Source organism: Podarcis filfolensis (assembly GCF_964270895.1).
Source record: "Podarcis filfolensis genome assembly, chromosome: 15".
Taxonomy (NCBI): domain Eukaryota; kingdom Metazoa; phylum Chordata; class Lepidosauria; order Squamata; family Lacertidae; genus Podarcis; species Podarcis filfolensis.
Genome location: NC_139618.1, coordinates 21,074,105 through 21,088,931, shown reverse-complemented (window position 1 = coordinate 21,088,931; position 14,827 = coordinate 21,074,105). Strand labels below are relative to the sequence as shown.

Below are 14,827 nucleotides of genomic sequence, written 5' to 3'. Positions count from 1 at the left end.
CAAATGATGAGTTCAATGGTGCCAAAAGCCACCTTATTCAGAGGGCAGAGTCTTGTTGAAAACCCCACCATTGTTTTGCAAGGGCACTCAGGGAATCTGCATTCTCAAGACAACCCTGACAAGCTCACCTGTGGGGGAAGGAGAGATGGCCCCGGGAAGGCAGTAGTAGCCAGCAGAGCAGGGCCCAGAAGGGGCTGTGAGTCCAGCAGAGAAGCAGTAGCGGCCAGGTGGACATATTGTGCAGCTGGACTCAAGGGAGAGGTACAGCCTGAGAAAAGAAGATTGGCAATTTGCTACCAGGCCACCTACAAAGTGCTTGTGTTGATACACAAAGCCCAAAGCAAATGGGGCCCAAGATGCCTTAAGGTCTGAGTCCTTATGTTCCATCTTGATCTGCAAGATCCTCTGATGGGGCACTTCTGGGGCTTCCCCCCCCCCGCCCCTGAGGTTTGGTTGGCCTTGTAAACAGACCGAGCTTTTAGTGCAGTATGTGGCACTCCCTGCTAATAGCAGGATGCCAAATAGCAGTTTGGCATCCTGACTAGGGATGAATGAATCTGTCCATTTCAGTTTCTCTCTGTTTCTCATTTGTCCATCTTTCACTTCGGTTCTCCCTATTTCTGCATCCATTTGCAGAATGTCTCTCTGTGAATTTCTCCGTGTGAAAATTTGTGTAGATCTTTGGCTACATTCCTCCCTAATGCAAGCCTAACATGGACATTTTTGCAAGCCATTTTCTCCATTGCAATGTAGGGAAAAGTTGACAGCTATGATTACTAAGCACATCTTCTCCCCTACCTTTAGTCCTGGCACTGTGAATTTATTATACCCAAATTTATTCATCTTTCTGCAGGAAGAAGCAGGTTCAGCCCTAAAATTAGGCAGAATAAGCTAGTGGCCTCAGGTGGCAGGTTTGTGTGTGTGTGAGTGTGTAACAGAAGACAGAGCAGTGCACTGGGTCCCCAAAGGTAGCTCGACACTCTCTAGAATTGGGACCTCCAGCTTCCTCTAGTCCAACCCCCTGCAGCACAGAAATCACAACTAACAATCCAACCAGCACCTTCCAAGATGTGGTGGAGGGTGCTGTCCCATTGCCAGTGCTGAAGTCATATTCATCTACCAGTCCAGTTGATTTCTGTACATAGAGTTATAGGTAGGGTGCTGTCTCATCCTCTGCGCCAGGGAACAAAATGTTTTGGGCTAGTCCTGGGAAGGAGTCACTCTCCACGGCACAGCCACACACAGTCTTCAAGGCTCATACCTGTCCGAGAAGGTGCCTGCAGGGCATGCCAGAGGGTACTTGGTTCCAGCTGGGCAGAAGTGTCCAGCTGGGCAAGGGCCTCCAGCACTCATGGGAGGAGTTCCATCTGGGTTTGGGCTACTGGAACCTGCAACAACAACATAAACCCAATCCATGACACAGCTGTAGTGTGTAACTGGGACAGCTAATCTGGTTCAGAACTCTGGGCACAAAAGAGAATTTTAAGATCTAGGTGGGGTAAATATCTGAGGTATTATCTTTTGATTTGGTTCACTGTGTTTATTTATTGTTTGCAGATCCACTATGTTGTTGTATTTTGAATAAATATAGCATTTTTTCACCACATGGATCTTCTTCATGGCTGCGCTGGTAAAAAAAAAGTATAGACAGACACCGACAAAATGATCAATACCTGAACTGCAGAAGAAGCCTGGCAGGCAGGGGCCAGAGGGAGCAGGCAATCCCCATTCACCGCAAAACATCCCTGGGTGGAAACACAAGGAATCAGATAACCAGCTAGAATGACCTTCTACCACAGCACAATGAAATATGATCCTGTTGCTGCAACAGAACAGGACATGCTTTGATTTCATGTCTTGATTATGAGAGCCAGCAAGGAGATTCATCTGCATATTATAAAGAAATTGTGTTGGCAGCCCAGCTACAGGAGGGAGGCAGGGCAGGGGGAGTTGGCTTTTGCAAGAGGCACAGATAATAATAATAATAATATTTTTTCCCAGCCACTGTGGGCAGCTCCCAACAGAATATTAAAAACACGATAAAACATCAAACATTTAAAACTTCCCTAAACAGGGCTGCCTTCAGATGTCTTCTAAAAGTCAGATAGTTGTTTATTTCCTTGGCATCTGATGGGAGGGCGTTCCACAGGGCGGGCATCATTACTGAGAGGGTCCTCTGCCTGGTTCCATGTAACCTCACTTCTCGCATGGAGGAAACAGCCAGAAGGCCCTCGAACAAAACAGCGGCAGCATCTGTTATTTTCCTGAAACAGTTTCTCACCTGCAGGACACAGCTGGCACCTCTCTGCTCGGTCACTACCAGAAGATGGGTTGTAAGTCCCAGGTGGGCATGGATGAGGAGAGGCTCCAGTCTTTGGTGGGCAGTAGAACCCAGGTGGACAGAGGAACCTTACGCCATTTTTACAATAAAGGCCAGCTGGGCATGGAAAGCACTCCTCCAGACCTGAGGAAAGAAAAGGAGAACTGAGTTGTTCCCTTGCTTTCCACATTCTGTACTTTGAAATGACCTTCGCCTGCTCTGCCTACACACAGAGAGGCACACACACACACACACACACACCTGTATTTCTCTCTGGGTTGGCTGGTGCTAAAATGACAGGAAGGCTGACTGTCAACTTGTGAGTCATATTCTCAAACTCAAAAATACAAATCCTGGGAGCTAGAAATGCTCCCCTCAAGCATGAGACAAACTTTAAAATGTGAGAATTCTTCTCCAGCTCAGATTTAATTGCCAATGGTCTTAGGAAAATTTAGCTTCCCAGGGTTTCCTTGTGCCTGGTGCCAGAGAGGGAAGAAATAGATACCTCCCTACTTTCCTTCCTCCCAGTTGCAGCTGCTAGTTGCTAGTGATGCTAAAGCTAGACCCTAAGTTAGATCAGAGGAGGAGGGGAAAGTATCTGGGAAATCAGTGGATGGGAGGAAAGAGTTATGAGGTGGGTAGGCCTTGAAAATAAGCCAATCTATTTTCTGATTTCTCAGTGAAATACAGTGGTACCTCAGGTTAAGAACTTAATTCGTTCTGGAGGTCCGTTCTTAACCTGAAACTGTTCTTAACCTGAGGTACCACTTTAGCTAATGGGGCCTCCCACTGCCACTGTGCCGCCACCACACAATTTATGTTCTCATCCTGAAGCAAAGTTCTTAACCCGAGGTACTATTTTTGGGTTTGTGGAGTCTGTAACCTGAAGAGTCTGTAACCTGAGGTACCACTGTATCTTGGTTAATTCTGAGTCAATATGATTTGAGCTAAAGGGAACTTGCTGGTCACTATTGACTGGAATTGGACTGGTATTTTGGCTCAGTTTTCTCCCAGCAATTTGGGTATGTATGTGTGAAAATAAGCCATTCATGAAAATAGAGGGAAATGGGAGAAATTTTGCTAGAGGTGTTTGGAGTTATGGGGGAAAGGTTTGGCTCACTTAAATGAAGCAATGAGTTTATGTCTCAGATACTTTTAAAGTTTATTAAAAGTATTGCATGCTCACCTACCTAAAGTTTAAAAGTTAGAAAATGAATCTCACCATTTCCTTTGAGTAAGATGAGCAAAATCCTTTTTGCATACATACAGTATCCCAAAAAACATTCTATTATTTCTTCTCCCTCCTCCCATGAGCAGAATTTCCCCCCACCCTTTTGTAGGAGAACAAATGCAGGTGAAAATTCAGCTCAGTGTTACCACTGACAACTCCTACAAGTCATGTCTGATGGACACACAGAGAGAGACACCTTGCCAAACATGCAGTCCTGACCTGTTATTGGGCTGTATTCCCCATCTCGGCATGGAGATGGCATTGAGGAGCCTGCAGGGCAGAAGTGGTTTTCGGGGCACAGGTCTCCAGTTGCCCTGTCTGCTGGCCTAGAAGTTCGAGTCCCACCCCTGCAATAGAAACCTGGAAGCAGAGGGGAAGTAGGTTATATTAAACTGCTAGTTGTGGCAGGAAGAAACAAAAGAGAATCTGCATAAGAACATATGAAGAGCCCTGTTTGATCAGGCCTATGGTCCATCTAGTCCAAATTCCTGTTCTCTCAGTGGCTAACCAGATGCCTGAGGGAACTGACAAACAGTACCCTATCACAAGAGCTCTCTCCCCTCCTGTGGCCTCCAGCAACTGGAATTCAGAAGCATTATTGCCTACAGTAGCATTCATGGCTAGTAGCCATCAATAGCCTTCTCTAATAATTTATCCAATCCTCTTTTAATGCCAATATACAGTAGGTTGGTGGCCATCATTGATTCCTGTGGGGGTGAGTTCCATACTTTAACTATGTGCTGCTGCAGCAAACACACGTTGGCCCAGTTTGTACATAATTCCAAATCAAACTATGGCTTAGCAAGTATGAGCAGGTGCACAGTACCCATAGGGGAAATTGCAGTTGCTTCATTCCTCCCTTGGTCATGCTGCGGCACTAACTACAGCATAGCTGTCAACCTTCCCTTTTTTTTTGCAGGAAATTCCTTTATTCCAGCACCGTTTCCCATTGCTTCCCGCTGCTATCCCGGATTGTTAGATATCCCGTAGACTGCCCCCGGGACAGGTGTGGCTGCTGATCCCTTATTTTTGAGGCTGCTGATCCCTTATTTTCAAATCTGAAAGTTGACAGCTACGAACTACAGACAAGCCATAGTTCAGCTTAGCATTACATGCAAATCTGGGTTTGGGTTTTGTCTCACTCCATATTAACCATGAACTGTAAAGCGATGATGTTGCTTAGCACAGGGGTAGGAAACCTCAGGCCCAGGGGCCAAATGTAGCCTTTGCCCCAGATCTCTCTTCCTGGACCCCAGGACTCTCCTCAGATCACATGTCTTCCTGGGTCATACACCTCTTTGAGTACTTTGAATGTGTCATTGAACTGTGATTAATGTCTCTTGCATGCCAGGCTAGAGTATGGTGCTTGCAGGAATAGAATGTCATCTATGGTAGAAAGGTGAGGGTTGCCCCAACTGCTACTTTCATGTGGCCCCCAGACAGTTGCTTCAAAGGAAATGTGGCCCTTGGGCTGAAAAAGGGTCATAACTCTGCTGTTTTAGTGTTACCTATGAAGGAGTCCAGTAAATTGAGGTTTAGCCCTGAGGGCCAGTTCACACACACATGCTCACCACAACTACTTATAGTCCAGTGTCATATATATTTCTGTGGGCACTACTTGCTACAAACATGGAAGGAAACAGAGTATAGGCTGTTGCATACAATATGCAGAAATTAACACGTTAAGTTCTGTGATATGACTTTACTACTTTGTAAGTGGCTTTGGGTCACCTTTCATGTGAAACAAGAAACTAACAAGTACAATTAGGAATAGAAATGACAATATACAATGGAAAACAAGCAAGGAAACAACAACAAAAGGAAATGGTTGAACGAAGGTCTGGGCCAATCTATATTAGGTGGAATATCTATTTGTGGCTCTGCAATTGCACACCTTATCTTCTCAACAAGCCTGTGAGGTAGGATAGATGAAAAGGGTTGGTTAGCACCAGCTCTCCATTTACATACTGGCAGATATTGAAAATGGATGCATATTGTGCACACACATAAGCAACAGTGTTTGCCTTTCACTCAGGGGTGGGCCATTATTATGAGATGCCCCTTTTAAGTTGTCAGCAAAGTGCCTCTCACGAAACCACCCTTGCCTTCTCTCACCTGGAGCACATGGACCTGTTGGGGAAACACGGCCTGGACTGCTGCAGAAAAACCCTGGTGGGCAAGGCAGGCACCAGCTGGCATCCCGGCCTCCTTTCTGCTCATTCCATGTCCCCACCGGGCAGGGCATTTCCCTGAATTGCTTTGTGCCAGCTGGACAGTAATGCCCTGCAGGACAAGGGCCACCAAAGGGGAGGCCAGCCTTGGAAAAGAGAAAAGTGCAGCTGTAATGTAATGTAGAACATGCATTTCTCAAGATTCATTAAGAAGGACCAGCCATGCCTTAAATTGGGGACAGCCCAACTCTGGAGTCAAAGCCACTACTGGAAAAGACAGAGAACTGCAATCAAAGCACCTGGACTTCTATTTAAGCCTTCCCTAGAAACAACTGACTGTCAAAGGGCTCGCTGAATTCTCATTGGCTCAGAGGCCTTTATGAAGTCACCAATGAATTCCAGACCTTAATAAAGAACCATGTTTTCTTTAACTGCCTTCAGCCTCTGTTTTGTATGTTACATTACATCCCACAAGTAGTTCTGAATAATATGGATCTGTTGAACTATCTTCTGATATTTGCACCTGTGCAACTTCCGATTACAGCTTCGGCATCTCTCTCACCCTGCAGTTGCATTGATCTACCTGCATCTCTCATCCCTTGGGTCTGGGCAGAGGCACAGGTATCAGATTGCAATCTTGATAGAAAAGTGGGAGATGGGAACCCAGCCAGGACACCAGTTCCACACTTACCGGGGAGGCACTACTGGATCCTTGGAGACAGTAATATCCTGGCTGGCAGGGTCCTTCAGGCACTGCCAAGCCAGATTTGCTGCAGTACATGCCTGCTGGACACGGCTTGCAGGTGCTCATTCCGGTGCCACCCAAGATGTTTGAGTAGGTACCCTGAATAAAACAGGCAGGGGGGAAAGCCAACAAAACAAAAGAACAATGTATGTCAAAAGAGAAGGGAAGGTCAAGGCACATGCTCTACCTGATTTTCTGTCTCCCTGACTTAAAACTATATCAAAGGTTCACCAAAATCTGACCTGCAGCCCAACCCTGTGAACATTTGACTTGTCTTTTTTAAAAAATAGGAGACCTCCCCTTCCCATGTAAGAAGGCCAAAGGTGTTTGAAACTGCAGGTTTGTTTCTTGAGTATGGAGATGTGGCTTTATTGTTCTTTGGATCCTGATAAGAGAAAACCATTAGGCTGCTTCAACATCTTCTGCAATTACTGCCTTCTGGTTCTTTGGGACTTGAGAATTTTGGCCAACATGGTATGACTAGGTCTGGACTGTACATCAAACTGCAGGTGTGTGAATAGTTCCATATCTATCTATCTATCTATCTATCTATCTGGCATAAGACAGCACTTCAGGCAAGTTTGTTCTGGATCCTGGTAAGGGTGATCACTAAAACCATGTATTTATTACAGTGATTAACAAAACAGAAATTTTAAATTCTTACAGCAAAGTGATGGTGCTGTTTTCAAGGTGGAAGCTACAGTGCTCTGAGGATGGAATGCTAAGCTAAGCGATGCTGGTACTATTCTCCAGGTGGAGCCATGAGGTGTTCTTGTGTCCAGTGTTTATGTAAGGACAGTTTCTGCATGTACACACTGGACACATAAACACTATGGCCTCAAGGGAAGTCAATTATTGTTGTATTGTTTAGTTATTGTATATTTGACTTGTTGGTGTTTTTTGCTATGTAATGTTTTTTCTTTTTCTGTTTTTCCCCCTTCTGTTTTTTTGTTCTATAGTAAATTGAAACTAATAAAAAGAAATTAAAAAACAAAACAAAACACTATGGCCTCACGGACAGTACCAGCACCACATAGCGCTCATTCTCAATTCCGCTTTGCATGTGTCTAGAAAGTGCAAGTCCAGTGGTTTTGCCTTTGCCCCATTGCTTTCTTCTGGGAAATCTGCTCTTTAGTGCTAAATCGGAACAAACAGCCATCTGCCGAAAACCCGGTTGCTGTTTGTTCCAAGTCAGTGCTAAACCACAGGTTTCCCAGTTTTTTGGGGGGAGGGGGTGATGACAACAGGGCAAAATGGAGGTGTGGAAAAGCCCTTTGTTTCTGTGAATGAAGGCCTTTGAAGCATTGCATCCTCAAAGCTGTAAAAAGGCCACCTTTGAAACAGCAGCTGATGAAGGTGGAAGCAGAAATATTTTGCTGTAGGAATTCAATATTGTTGCACTCAGATAGCTAGTCGGGGAGAATAGTCTAGCCTAGAGCGTTGCTGTATGTGAGTACTCAGTACAGTCTGAATAGGCACAGCCCAGACACAAGTTGACAATCTCAGTAGGAACTGTCCAAAAAATTACCATTTATGATTTAAACAATAGCAGCCCAGAATCTGGTAAACATATATTTTCCTGTTCCTGCAAATCTGACTTTAAACAAAATAGATCAGGTGCTTTCCCATGTGTTTCCCTTGAAGCAACAAGTCACTCAGACTCTTCTGGGGTCATGCAGTCTCTCCTACACTAGAAAATAATTACCATGGGATTTGTTTGAGCACAAAAATGTTAACATGTGGATAGGCATGGTGTGACATCATGCAGATCAGCGTGACATCGTTCAGATGCCAAAAACATAACACCTCGGTTTATCTCACGAAAGCAGAATAAATGTTTGGTCCAGGAATCTGTTGACATATGAGTCCTAAAAGCTCCTATTTTTGAACATGCCAGCTTTAAAACTAATCCACCAGTAATGGCCAGGATTTAAAAGAAGTAAATGTGCACAGAAAAGCCTGAGTAGCTGGATTCGTTTTGTTTTTTTGCTGCAAGCAGCTCCCCAATTTCAAAAGTAGCTTGTCTCTTCAGCAGTAGGAACTGCTGTGGTGTAAACAGGGAGCAAAACCCTGGCTATGCATGCAGTCATCTTCTTTCCCTGTGACCCTTTTGGAGCTTGCTCTGGCCATAAATTTTCATCTGTGCATTTAGATTCAGAACTGAACTTTGGATTTTGAATATTCATTATCCACTGTAGCTCTGGAATCAGTGATGAAATTAGTTTGTTTTACTTTTATTTATTTATTTTATAAAATGTGTGTACTGCTTGGCTATAAACAACACCAATACACCTCAGAGCGGTTTACAGAAGAAGTAAAGTAATAATTAAAAATAATTAAAAACAGCTATTTAAAGCATTCAAAAAAGAATTAAAATTAAAACAATAAGCTAAAAACCAGATTAAAACACATGTCAACATTCTACATGTCTGGAGAGGCTTTCCTAAACCAAAATGTTTTTAGCCAAACTGAAAAGAGTAAAGTGAGGGCATCTGCTTGATGTCAATAGTTAGGGAGTTCCGAAGTGCGAGGTCACACTAAAAGATCAATTTCTGACAAATGTGGAATGAGTTTTATGTGGCACCTATAGCAGTGCCAGTTCTGCATTTAGATAATAGAATGTGTTTTCTGGATTCCCCGTGGCTTTTCTAAACTGAGAAATCTGTCACAACTCTAGAAGGTCTTACCGTTGGGCAAGGAACAGGCAGCGTACTCCGAGCTAGGCAGTAATATCCTTTGGGACAAGTCAAGGGCTTCACCAGGCCAGTGTGATTGCAAAACATCCCCGCAGGACATTCCCTGCAAGAAGACTGGGCTAGACTCTAGACAGAGGAGAGATGGAGGGAAAAAATCTGTCAGGCTTCAGATGAAAACAGGGAAGGAAAAATCTATCTGTTTCGAACCCTCCCTGTTTCTCGCTGTTTCCAATCTTAGTATCAGTTTGCTCCATTTCCACACCAGTGTGTGATTTTTATCTTTTAAGAAACTCTGCATAGAATTGTAGAGTTAAAATGGATCCCAAGGATCACCTAGTCCAGCCTGCTGCAACACAGGTACATGAATATTTTTCTCAAGCAACATAATGCCTTTTTATTTTCAGAAACATGTTCAATTCTGCATGCACCTTTCTCTGATGTTTGCATTGTTTTACACGGGTGTGTGTTGTTGTTACTTTGCCAGAGAACTGCATTGCAAAATTCAGAGAGGTGCAAATTTTTGCCAAAAAGCTTCCTTCCAGTTTGTGTATTTCTTCAAGAAGCGCAAGTTAAGAAGGTTCTGAACGAATCTGTCCCCCATCCCTATAGATGAAATGAGAGAAGGAAAACCTAACATGTGCCCCTGCTACTCTGTTCCAAGGCTCAGCGATTCTCTAGTGGGGTGGAAGAGATTAAACTCCTCTTTTGTGTTTCTCTCGTGTGGATTGATTTGGCTCACAGCCAACTAACCCATCAGCAGCTACTGCAGAGTTACTAGGAAAATCAGGGAGACATTAAGGAGCGTGAAGTGTCTAAGAATGAACAGATTACACACGAGGGGGAAAAACAGGGGTGTTGTCAAGCAATTACAGTTTTTTAAAACAGATTAATCATCTGCCTTTTAAGCAATTAATCACTCAATTAATTGATGATAAATACATTAGAACATCCTAATATAGGTGCCTTTTTTGAGACACTGAAGCATGGGCACATTTACAACTTCATAATCAAAATATACCACTCTCTGTTAGAGCTTGTAAACTAGGTTGGAAAGTAGTGGACCACCAGAAAAGCCTTGGTGAGCTGGATAAGACCCATGGGCCTGCAGTTCACCAACCCGCCATTAGGGCAATCTTACTATGCTGTTTTTCAATTCTTTATTCAAGCAACACAGCGGAATTGCCTTAGAAACAAGCATGCCCTAAATCTGCAGTACTGCTGATTAAAATTTGCCTCCAACTATTAATCAAAGCAGCAGCAAAGACAAATCTGGAGTTTTTCGGATCCTGGCTCTTCATCTGTTTTGTTTGACACAGCAGTGATTCAGCCCTATCTGACTGATGCTAGGGGTTAAGGAGAATAGGGATGGGGTGTCATTTAAATTCTACTCAGTATTGATCCAACGTAGATTCCAATGTATAGTTAGCAGAGTGACAGCTTAAACACATTGCAGGATCCCCCCCAAAATAGACTAGAGGCAATTATATTTCATCCAGCAGAGCTTTACAGCTACTGAAGGCAAATGAGCATAATGGTCACAAATCAATACATTCAGGATTGGCACTGTCCATAAGAAACCCAGTTGCAGCAGACTTATACTTAAACTTACAATAACTTCTAAAAAGTCTAAAACTTTAACACTAAGCATACAGAACACCACACCAGACGGAAAAGAGATAGAAAGAGAAAGTGAGTGAAACCCAGGCTCCTTCTGACCTATTATTATTTCATTTTATATTATTACCAGCTGATGAAGAATTATCACTGAAACAGTTCATTATCCTGGAAGAACTGTTCTGTCTGCTGCTGTGCTCGGAGCACCCTAGCACCCTGCTCTGATGTTCAGAGCACCCATCACCTCATGTTTGTAGGATATTGACTGTGGAAAGGCAATCTGCCTCCATTTCAGTGATCTTTGGCAGTGACTTACCACTCCTACCATTCCTGTCCATGGAACATTTATTTGATTCTTATTAATTTGTGACCACATACATATTATATGTCTTCTGTTTATGAATTTTGAAACAGTATAGTGTTATAAAAATATTGTCAGTATATTATTAACCGATGTGTTGCTTGTTGTTGTTCAGAGTGTTCCGTTGATTTTCGGAATCAACTCAGGGGATTTTCTTTGTTGTCTATTATTTATAGTCGGCATGACCTTGACTGAAGAGATAAGAGAACCAGTTTAAACCAGCTGTACTCAGCTTCTCTGAAGGAATAACCCAAACTTCACGAACCTTCTACTTGCTTCTTTCACACAGAGAAGCTTCCAGAACCCTATTGAACTAAGTAAATTAGGAAAGATCACATCAGAGCAATACTTTCTGTACTTGGAAATGCAAGATGACAGTGGGAAGAATATCTAGTCCACCTGCCTTCTGTGCCAAAGGGAAGAGTCATGTCCATTTTTCTGCCCTCAGTTGTCTCTGGCCCTACCCACCACTTGCATGTAGCCCATGGAAAGTTGCACCAAAAGGCATGTGAAAATTCCCTCACCCTATTTTATAAAGTGACCGGCTGGAATTTTGTATTGAGGAATATGGATGGTGTGTGACTGTGCGTATTACTGGTTGAACAGTACAAAGTTATTCTAATAATTTCTTATCTGAGTATTACTATATTGTATGGCGTTTCAGTTTTGCGCATCGCTTGGGGGTTCTCTTGAATATAAAGCGATCAAGACACTTCCTAAACACATTCATCCAAAAACAGCTGCAGTATCTGTAGGTCAGGTTCTGCTTACCGGCTGAAAACTTCCAGGAGGACAGGGCTCTGGCTGGATAGCCCCTTCCAGGGTGTAGTGACCTTCCTTTGCCATCATCTGAGTGGCTGTTTTAGCAGCACCAGGGCAGAAGTAGCCGGGTTTGCAAGGCCCCGTTGGAGCTTGAGGGTTTGTCCCATCACAGTAAAGCCTAGTATTGGAGGAGAAAATGTAGCCTACATTGGAACTCTCTCATTCACCAAGCACTGAGATAATCTGCTGAGATCCTTCCCTGGGTGCTCTCAAGATCTGACATGGCTTGGTGATGAGGTAGGGATCCTTTTGGTGCTGCCATCCTGTGTATAGATCTCCCACCCCAGGGAAATTCACCTGGAAATTTTTTTGTTATCCTTTTGGCACCAGGTGAAGGATTTTTCTTTTTATTCTCACAGGCCTTTAAAAGTGCTTTACGGTCCTGAACTTGAACTGGTTTCAGCTGCTGCTCTTAATTGCCAGTTTTTATAGAGGTGGTTACTTTATTCCATTTTATTCCATTGATTTTTATTGTTTTTAAACCCTTTGCAAACTGCCCTGGGAACCATGTGGGCTGAAGAGTCATCTAGGAATCCCCCATAGTGAGCAAGCAAGTAAATCCATAGATATGGCAAATCCGCATGCCCAGAATTGTGCTTATCTTAGAAATTGATTAACTGGAATTCCGTATTAGCACGTATCAGCCTTCAGGACCATGGATTTCCATGGTAAAGAAGGATGAACAGACACAATTCAAATGCCTTTTTAAAAAGATCCAGCATATTTATGGAGGATGCATAGTCAACAGCAAGGTCACATTCACACTGTACATTTAAAATACTATGATGTCACTTTAAACAGTCATGGCTTCTCCCAAAGAACTCTGGGAGCTGAAGTTTGTTGAGGGTGCTGTGAGTTGTTAGGAGACCCCTGTTCCCTTCCACTTAATGGAGGCAATGTAATTGAGTATTGGGGAACTAGGACACACCCAAAAGAAATGTATATCACTTAAAAGGCCTGGTTTGTGAACTTTCCAGGGCCTTCTGGCTGGTGATTGTTTGAAGGATGCCCCCCCCCTCTGATCCTAGACCCTTCCTGATGAACGAAGGAATTTTGGATCCAGAATATCCAAGACCATCTCCACACACACACACACCCTGAGTGCTCCATTTTGGGGCCTAACATGGACTGCCAATGGTAATATGGCCAGCAGTTGATCTATGCCTGTAGAGCTTCTTGCAGGCATAGCTGGGAGCTCCATGGTGGATGCAGCTCTCCTGATGATGGAGCTCTCCTACTCCATCATTGTTCTTGCTAGTTCCATTGCTCTGTATTAGATTTCCTACCTGTCAATCACCATGAGGTCCCAGGAGGAGTTACAACAAAGTTTAAAGAGTGGGGTTGGGGGGGTAAAAAGAAAATGAGGTGTTCATTTTCATATATTGATACCATGGACAGGGAAAAAGAAAGAGGTGATGGTACTCTAATCCCAGTGAGTACCATCACAAGAAATGCACCAAGTTAAAACAAAATGCAGTCACGATAATAGTTTCGGTCCTAAAATATCTCTCTCAGGTGCCAAAGGTCCAGGTAAGAAGGAGAATCTTTAGCATTGGCAGAGATTCACCTGAACACAGTTCTAATCCCCTCTGGGCCAGTCGATCTGGCAGCTTGATTGTTAAAGTATGTATGTAGTATATATCCACAAGCCATTATGTTCTGCATGTCACCTGGGCTTCAGCCTGGCCCAGGGGTCTCTAGTCACTGCAGGTCACAGTACTATTATTGTGCAGCTGAGCGACATTCACCTATAGGATGAAGAACTCACCCAGGTGGACAATCCAAACACTGATTCAGGTGCTTCAACCCACTTGTGTTGCTGTAGGTTCCTGGAGGGCAGAGAGTAGTGACGGATGATCCAGGTAGGCAGTATGCCCCAGGTGGGCAGATATTCCCCGTGACTCCATCTGTAGGCTGCTGGATTTGGGGAATGGAAGAAACAAGATTGCTCTTGACTGGATCACTGGGGAAGCTAATGAACAGCCCAAAGGTTCTGTCCTGAGACTTATATTCTGATTATCAATTTGTAATGACAGAATAGACTTCAAAGCAGTTCACAAAGTATAAAAAGCACACTGTAAAGCAAAGTGCAAAAGCTGAAATTCCTGCTTAATTAAATGCGATCAGCTTGGCTGTTCAACCAGATAGCTCTGGTTAATCTTCAGTTTTGAAATATTAATTGGTCCTGCATTCAGGGTCCAACAATTGAGAGTTTGCTTTGAGTCCACATGGAGTGGGAAGGCTGGGCAAAGCCCCTTCCCATACTGGAAATCAGGACTATGGAATCTTGGTTTCTACAAGGGCAGCATTCCTTTGCAGGCAAACCAACCAAGGGCCACCGGGCAATAGTTGGTGGAGCCAAAGGCTGTATTTTGTGCTTTTTATATTGTAATTGTATGTTGTGAACTGCCCTGAGACCTTATGGGGTCTCAGGTATAGGACAGTATACAAATTTAATAAATAATAACAATACTCCCCACTCACATGAAAACAGCAGGAAAGAACTGTATGCTGATATAACCACCCCAAATTTTGTCACTACTCCCGTGATTTTCTGAGTTCGTGGAATTGCAAAAGGACTTCTTCTTTTAACATGGAAATGATCACTAAACTCATGCTAGATTTCACTAGGATTTCCAGATTTGCATTTTGTGAAAGCTTAAATATAATGCAGAAATTAACAGTTAGGGAAACATTGGGGAAATCGAATAAATTGTTAAGTGAATGCAGCCACTGACACCCCTCCATTTCCATCTGGGCAAGCCAGAGTCATTGTTGTTGTTGTTATTTTTATTTTATTTTATACTCTGCCTTTTCCCCTGATGGGATTCAAGGTGGCTGACAGATAAAAATATGAACCACTAAAA

At 43.5% G+C, this 14,827-nt stretch overlaps 1 protein-coding gene and 1 long non-coding RNA gene across 14 annotated transcripts in view; one reads left to right on the top strand and one right to left on the bottom strand.

The window, feature by feature from the left end:
* Positions 1–14,827, bottom strand: part of LOC310750345 (uncharacterized protein) — a 140,163-nt gene that overhangs the window by 76,212 nt on the left and 49,124 nt on the right. For 12 of the 13 annotated variants that reach the window (XM_083588242.1, XM_083588240.1, XM_083588245.1 and 9 more), the window contains 10 exons: positions 13,729–13,877; positions 11,910–12,078; positions 9,155–9,289; positions 6,414–6,566; positions 5,667–5,868; positions 3,771–3,911; positions 2,282–2,464; positions 1,674–1,745; positions 1,262–1,388; positions 129–268 (listed from right to left, as the gene is read on the bottom strand). In XM_083588242.1, the coding sequence (XP_083444368.1) occupies positions 129–268; positions 1,262–1,388; positions 1,674–1,745; positions 2,282–2,464; positions 3,771–3,911; positions 5,667–5,868; positions 6,414–6,566; positions 9,155–9,289; positions 11,910–12,078; positions 13,729–13,877 (1,471 nt within the window). Of the gene's footprint in view, positions 1–128; positions 269–1,261; positions 1,389–1,673; positions 1,746–2,281; positions 2,465–3,770; positions 3,912–5,666; positions 5,869–6,413; positions 6,567–9,154; positions 9,290–11,909; positions 12,079–13,728; positions 14,748–14,827 lie in introns of those variants that run through there. The other variant, XM_083588239.1, reaches the window with a different exon arrangement.
* Positions 6,295–11,445, top strand: LOC310750830. The gene is made up of 3 exons (XR_014542318.1): positions 6,295–6,343; positions 6,758–6,976; positions 11,315–11,445. It is a non-coding gene; the product is annotated as an uncharacterized lncRNA (long non-coding RNA).